Source organism: Sinocyclocheilus rhinocerous, unplaced genomic scaffold, assembly GCF_001515625.1.
Source record: "Sinocyclocheilus rhinocerous isolate Xijiao unplaced genomic scaffold, SAMN03320098_v1.1 scaffold749, whole genome shotgun sequence".
Taxonomy (NCBI): Eukaryota; Metazoa; Chordata; class Actinopteri; order Cypriniformes; family Cyprinidae; genus Sinocyclocheilus; species Sinocyclocheilus rhinocerous.
Genome location: NW_015653466.1, coordinates 1,053,439 through 1,061,333, shown reverse-complemented (window position 1 = coordinate 1,061,333; position 7,895 = coordinate 1,053,439). Strand labels below are relative to the sequence as shown.

The window sequence follows — 7,895 nt, the reverse complement described above, 5'->3', positions numbered from 1 at the left end:
ATTTTCTATTTTTAACTGTCTTAAATTCATTTTAAATCAATTTTTAAATAATTTTCAAAGTTTTTAAATTCCTTGTTTTATTTTTGTGATTATTTTTTTATGATTATTTTACTTTCTTTTATGTAAAGCACTTTGAATTACCATTGTGTACGAAATGTGCAATATAAATAAACGTGCCTTGCCTTGCCTAAAGAAACAATACTTTTGTTATTGTTTTAAATCATTTGAATTGTGTTCAAAATTTGGAAAAAATTAAAATGGTTGAAACACAAGAATTAACTAAAGATGTGATACTATGATACGCAAAAACTAAACCAAATACTGTCAATGAAAAAGCAGGTATCTGATAACCAAAAATAATCAAAAATTCCGTATTTTGATCTGAAAAAGCTGATTTTTGCAAAAATAAATGAAAAAAATTTATTTTAATTTATTAAACCATAGTACCAAATAGCAACTTCCAACCTATATTTTTACAAAATATTAAAAAGTTATTGACATTTGTCTAATGGTGCTCTGAATTCAAACTGAATCACAGTATTCACGATGTTGCTTAATTTTTAAAGCTAGCAAAATCATCATAAACATGTTCATTTGTATCGTTTAGCATTTCAAACACTTTGGATGCATTTCAAGAGCGCATTTTCTGGGGAAAAAATGACCTTGGCCATTATATACAGGACAGATTTTTCATTAGCCTACAGGACTCCCACTACATACTGATGAAACACTTAGACTACACACTGACCCCTTAAAATCTGAATAGCCACGACATAGAGGGGAGAGGAAGCGAGAGGAGGGTTCTCTCTGTCAACTGCAATCTTTATATCAGACAGAAAAAGAGAGAGAGAGAGCACACAATTCCTACAGGGACTGAAAAATCGATACAAACGCTGTTCTAAGAATGCAAAGCAGGGCCACATGAAAAGTTTTGTGGAACATCAGCAATTCCAAAAAACTTTGCTAATAAAGTTTGCGTTCTGCAGACTAATCAAAATATTAGCATTTATAAGAAAGTCATTCACAAGAACAAATGTAAAATTGTTTTTGAAAGAGTTTCTGTCACTAAATATACAAAATAAATTTTGCTTGGCTTCTTTCAAACCATCTAAAGTCAAACCAGGGGAAAGTAAAATATGGAAACACAATGCTAAAATATTAATATGGTTATTAAGAGCAGAGTATGGCACACACATACACGGACACATCTTGAATCATTTACTAGTCTGAGGGCAAAAGGAGCCTCAGGCGTACAGCATATTTCAAGAACAAATGAGACTATGACGGGTCAAACAACCAGAGATAAGTCTCTTAAACTCATGTGTAAAGCAAGTTGGTTTTCTCTCCAAGGAAAATTTGGAAACTAAAAATAAAACAAAACAAGAGTAGTGTATAAATCACTTTTTATTGTGTTTTTCTTTCTTTTTTTTCCAGCACACTGGATTCTCAATGAGGTCCTAGTGTGGCATTTTTTTTTTTTTCACAAACACTTTAAAGTTTAGGTTTATTATAAAATGTTATTATATTTAACTAAAACTAAACCCATAAAAAATGTAGTTGCTTAAAGATAAACTTTAACTGAAATAAAATATAAAAATACTTAATACTGTTTTATTTCAACTACTTGCCAAGGCAACATTTCTCATTTTATCCAGACATACAAAAAGAAAAAAAAACAAAGAAAAATGACAAAAATTTTAAATATAAAAATAAAGACTAATTCAAAATATTAACAAAACTTTAAAAGCATCTCCATTATAGCAAAATAACCCTGATGTGTATGACCTTCATTTTATCTTAGTGTTTACTGAGGATTTTAAGAGCAATGATCCAAAAGGAAAATGACTATCAATAATTATAGATGAACAGAAATGATAATAAATAAAAGCAATGCTTGGAAGTGATTTGTAAAAATAAATTTTATTAAATACTACATACTTAATAATACTTAATAATATATACTGGTAACATTTAATCTAAAAGCTAAATGTATTTAATGTATTATACTTTTTGAAAAATAAAAATGTATAAACTAGATGAGACATTGATGTGAATTGATTAAAAAAAATAGCATGTAAATATAAACACACAAAAATATTATGGTACTGGGTATTTGTTGAAAGTGTGAAGTAAATGGTGCTCCACAAGCTTTTAACACAAAAACTCTTCAATTCAGAAGTCCATCATATGCCACTGATGTAAAGTGTTTACGTGTCACTCCTCATGACATGATACTGTAGCTGACTATCACAGCCATCCGCCGCTGTAGCTGAACCAGAAGAGCCATGTGGGTGGCTGTTGTTAGCGGTCACGCTAAAAAAAAAAACCTTTTCGTGCTCCATTTTTTCTTCACTCTCAAAAGCTTTACAGCACATTTATAACAGAATCTTACTCACTGAGTCTTGAATTCATGTTATTTCTGAATTGTTAGCTCGTTGCCAGAAGCAAGTGTATTTTCTTGCTTGTCATCAAAAGCTGCTACATATAGACAAACATCTGCCTCTCCCTTCATATCGCAGAGACGGAGAGCAGCCAGTGTCTTTGTACTCACAGATGCTGCTTTCTGCCTTACAACAGGTTTATACACAGCTGAGAGAGAGGAAAATCAGTGACACCAATTTGCATAATGAGGGGAAGTTCTGTGGTGGCCACCTCCAATATCTGGAGTTTCAGCTTAGCTCTGAAGCAAAGGCCAAACCTGAAATTTAAAATGTAAATCAACCGATGCCTGCAAATGCCTAAGATGTGTTAGGTGAAATGGCTTTCAGATGGATATAAAATGATGGTAAGCATTGATAGTGAACCTCATACTGACATGATCTGCATTGTCTCCATAGAAACAGGATGAAACCATGGTCACAGCACTGGTGCAAATACTACCAATTCATTCAGACTCTACACCCACTGGGAATACAAACTACCAACTTCCAAACTTAGCAACACGGTTTAAAACAAATGCCCACTGGATGCAGAAGAGTCAGTAATTTCTGCATTTCCAAGGCTCTATAATGTAAAACTGAAATTCTACTCTCATGAAACATTTCTTTTTATCAATACAGCACCTGGCATCCTCTTCTGCAATTATCTAATTAAAAGACGCACCTCTGGGTCTGGGTCAGTCTGTAAACTCATTCTGCCATTGTACCGGTTGTGAAAGAGAAATTCACTTGGCATATTATGTAAAAATTATGCACACTTGTTTATCAGGCTTTGTTTTGACAAATGCCCTTGCTATCATATTCATCTTCACACACAATACAGGAATGTGTAATGAGCAAAAGAATGTTTCATATTTATCAGGATACTTAATCTTTACGAGAATAGAGGCGGCAATGTGATCATCCGCAATGTGGATTCTGATGAGGCTGCATTAATGCATCTCCTGTCAGGTAGTTTGTCATGATTGTGTTAGAGTTGGCAATTGTGATCCTCAGACTGTAGTATAAGTACTCCCCACTCATTACCCATTCATTTTCTTAATTTTCATTCTCTTCAACATTTAAGAAAAACATGCTTGTGGAGCAACTGGGAATTCAGATTTTATATACATATATATATATATATGTGTGTGTGTGTGTGTGTGTGTACTGGTATATATGGTTTATGAGGACACAAATGTGTATAATGACATGGGTACTACAACGTAAACATGGTTTATGAGGACACTTCCTGTGTCCCCTTTAAACAAAAGGCTTAAAAACATACAAAACTGTGTTTTATGAAATTCAAAAATTGCCAGTAGTTTACTGTAAGGGGTAGGTTTAGGTGTAGGGTTGATGTAAGGCGATAGAAAATACAGTTTGTATAGTATAAAAATCATTACGCCTATGGAGAGTCCACAAACCACAAATGCAAGTGTGTGTGTGTGTAATAAATATATATTTTTTCATTTGAAGTCATTAACATTAGTTAACTACATTAGCTAACGTGAACTAATAATGAACAGTCATACTTTTATTAATTAACATTAACAAACATTGTAACAAATGTATTGCTCATTGATAGTTAATGTTAGTTAATGCATTAATAAACATTAACTAATGGACCTTATTGTAAAGTGTTACCATAATATTTTATATACTCAGAATTGCAAGATATAAACTCAGAATTTCAGGATATAAACACAAAATTGTGAGATATAAACTCGTCAGAAAAAAAAATCAGAATTGAAAGAGAAAAAATTACTTTTTATATATATTTTATTATGCCATGGTGGAAACAGGCTTCCATCCAAAAGAGTACAAGAGCATAAAAATTAAAAGAAAGGCACAATGTTAACTTGCCATTCATCAAAACATTATGTAAATTGCATCACTATTTTTGCTTCAAGAAAAACACCAAGATAAACAGATTGTAACAGTAAAACAATTGTGTTCCATTTTTCGCTTTTACTGTTCTCCAGTTCATCTGTTGTACTGCCAAGTACATCTAAAATGAGTGTAAATGGTTACCATTAAATTGATGAAACTGAAAGTGCAAGAAGTTTAGATACAATCCAAACACACTCCGTCATCAAATCTGTCCCTTCCCTACAGTAAACCTTTATTCAGAATCAATATTTGTTCCAGGTTTTGCTCCAAATGTTGATTTTTAAGTCAAAAAGACATTTTTTGTTCTGTTTTGAGCCCTATATGTGAAGCTGGATCCACATCAGAAGACCAATACTAGCCGAGTCAGACTCTTTGGAGCAGATGAACAGCGAGTACCTCAGCAACTCTAACTGCTCAATCAATCACGTTAAACCTAAAACAATGTATACAGTCTAACACACACAGACTCGTAGATCAGCATCTGTTCCTGTCGACACATCATCTGAACAATTGTAAAGGCCTTGGGTTCTGGGCCTAAATGTACTGTTGCATTTGAATGACAGGTGTGTGGTTTTACCTGTGTTCCTGTCTGAGAGGATACAGCAGCGTTGTCGCACTATGCTCAGCAGCACCTGTCAGGTAGGGAGAAAGATAGAGGCATCAGGGGAGGAGGAAGAGAAACATAGAAATAAAATTAAAATGAGAACAAGCATGCATGAATGCACATGTAGTCTAAACAGCCATTAATTACAAGCAGGGGCTGTCAGGTTTAGAAAACACTAAGTGGCCTCCAGGTTTCCCTGCTGTGTGTATGTATGAAGCAGGAACGGCTGCGTGGGTGAATAATTTTATACTGAAAATCTCTTTACATGAGTGTTAGCGGAGAAAGAAGCCAAAAGAGGAGATTAGAGCACACATTTGTTCACTGAGAAAAAACAGAGGCGTCTCTACACACAAAAGGCTCAAATCCGACACCATAGGCACGTACATGAGATGAGGAACGTGTGTATTATAGTAGAGTATTGGGATAAATCTCTCATTCATGCTGAACCAGATGTAACTCGACCATGCCGTTGTTCCATAATATCTTCATAAATCCAGCTTTCTCTCCGACTTCCAGGTGTTTCTGGAAGTTCACATACAGTAGTATTTTCATCTCTTCAAGCCCACCATTGAATAGTACTCAAGTAAACTGCAAATAACAGTGTGCTATATAATCATTATATGCAAATGAAGTATGGAAGAATCAAAATGAGCAAATAACATAACATTTGACTTTGCTTGTTGATATAATTTTACGGACTTTGAAAAGTTCTGAAGATCAGATTTTATGTGCAAGTATCCTTCACACTCTGAGCCTTTTACATTGCTCATATTTTACAGTTATGCTGAACTGAACATATAAAACCATAAATCAATCTCCATATAACTGCATTTCACATCTGCAGTCGAGCAGAACAAATTAACCCTCCTAAAGCATATTAAAATGATGCTGCCATCTAGTGGCCGGGTGGTATCGGTACTAGACTTTACACTACGTGTGTCAGGAGAGAAGGTATAAATGCAGCATTTTCCCAATACAACTTATAGCATAAAGTGGAAAACATTACTGATTAACTGATTATAATTTTCCACCCAGTCTAACTGATGTCTCCAAAACTATCACAAATCATTCTCACAATTTTAACAAAACCAAAAAAGCATGTAGAAAACTAAAGAACGTTAACATTAAATTATTATTTATAATCATTTAACACATGGAAAATAGAATAGAATAGAATCATTAAGAAGAATTGAATAGAGTAGAACATTATCATTATGAAGAATAGAATAGAATAGAATAGAATAGAATAGAATAGAATAGAATAGAATAGAATAGTCTTTGGTCATGCTGAGCATCTGATGATTCAAACTGGAGGATTCAGGTGCGCAGAGGCTCTACACAGCGCACAAAAGAACGAGTAATTAACCGATCAGCTGGAAAATTATCACTTGTGTTGGCAGAAATAAAATAAAGTAGACAGAGGACTATTGGGTTTAGTGTGAGAGATATAGAGTGTGACAGAAAGAGAGAGAAAGAGAGTGAAATTAAGTGCGCACAATGTGAATGAAGGAAAAAGGAAGAATGTTTCACAATCCCTCATTCCCAAAATAAATGTCTTCCATCTTCCATGAATCGTATTTAGCTCATTGGAGCAAGCTTACAGAAAACAGATTAACATTTATGAAATAAGCTAAATGAGGGATCTGATTAGAACAGTCTAAACAATTCATATTAGCATTGGGCTGCAGGAGATACAACACAGTACTTATGCATGCTGAAGTCAGGAGTGAGGAGGGCTAAATTTGCTATGTTATTTAGAATTTCTTCATGCCTTCACACTGCATTTAAGAAACTAGTGTTCACTTCCCATTCACACTAAGATTGATAATTCTAAAGATAAAGTTTTAATAGTCATTCTTATTCTGTGAGAATGGGAAGTCCATATCACAGCTATAACAATAATGACACAGACAAACAATATTGTTGGGATCACTTTCAGAATATTTTTTTCCTGTCGATGAATGATAAGATATAATAGGAGGATAGTTATCTGTATAGATATAATTTTTGGTGTGAAGGACCAGGCCTTTAGTGTCTGTTTCAATGGAAGATAATGTTCTGTTTATTATAAGGACACGCAGCAATTTTATCGCCTGTCACTTTAAATACTCAAGCTCGGGTGGATTTTGATTGGCTGTCAATGGTTTTATCATTCATCAGCTGGAAAAAAATGCTCTGAAAGTGATTCCAACAATATTCCTAGGTGTCTTTGTCGTTATTGTTGTGGTGTGGACTTCCCTATTCTCATAGAATTGGAATGATTATTATAACTTAAAGGGATAGTTCACCCAAAAATAAAAATTACCCCATGATTTACTCACCCTCAAGCCATCCTAGGTGTATATGACTTTCTTCTTTCAGACAAATGCCAGGCAAAAAAAAAAATTTGCCTGGCTCTTCCAAGCTTTATAATGGCAGTGAATGGTAGTTGATATTTTGAAGCCCAAAAAAGTCCATCCATCCATGAAAAAAAAGTGCTCCACACTGCTCCGGGGGGTTAATAAAGGCCTTCTGAAGTGCAGCAAGGGTGAGTAAATCATGGGGTGATTTTCATTTTTGGGTGAACTATCCCTTTAAGAGTTATAGTTATCATTACAGGTTTTTTGTCTTTGGTGTGAACGGGCCTTAAGGGGCCATTCCCATACAATGTGTTTTTGCATTTAAAATTTTGAATCAAAGGGTAGTGGAATGAAGAAAAAAAAAACAAGGTCTAAATACGAGTTTTTTTAAAAGAGGAACTTAAAACATTGGGTCATGCATGGGATGCTGCAAAAGGCATGAGACGCAAACAAAACAGTCTAAAACAGGGGTGCCCAAACACGGTCCTGGAGGGCCGGTGTCCTGCAGAGTTTAGCTCCAACCCCAATTAGACACACCTGAACCAGCTAATCAAGCTCTTATAGGCATACTAAAATCTTCCCACCAGGTGTGTTGAGGCAAGTTGGAGCTAAACTCTGCAGGACACCGGCCCTCCAGGACCG

The 7,895-nt window shown here is 34.6% G+C and overlaps 1 protein-coding gene across 1 annotated transcript in view; it reads right to left on the bottom strand.

The window, feature by feature from the left end:
* The window catches only part of LOC107715999 (disks large-associated protein 2-like), a 148,241-nt gene that overhangs the window by 127,620 nt on the left and 12,726 nt on the right, over positions 1–7,895 (bottom strand). Inside the window, exon 2 of the mRNA XM_016522295.1 lies at positions 4,888–4,942. Coding sequence (XP_016377781.1) covers positions 4,888–4,942 — 55 coding nt within the window. The remainder of the gene's footprint in view (positions 1–4,887; positions 4,943–7,895) is intronic.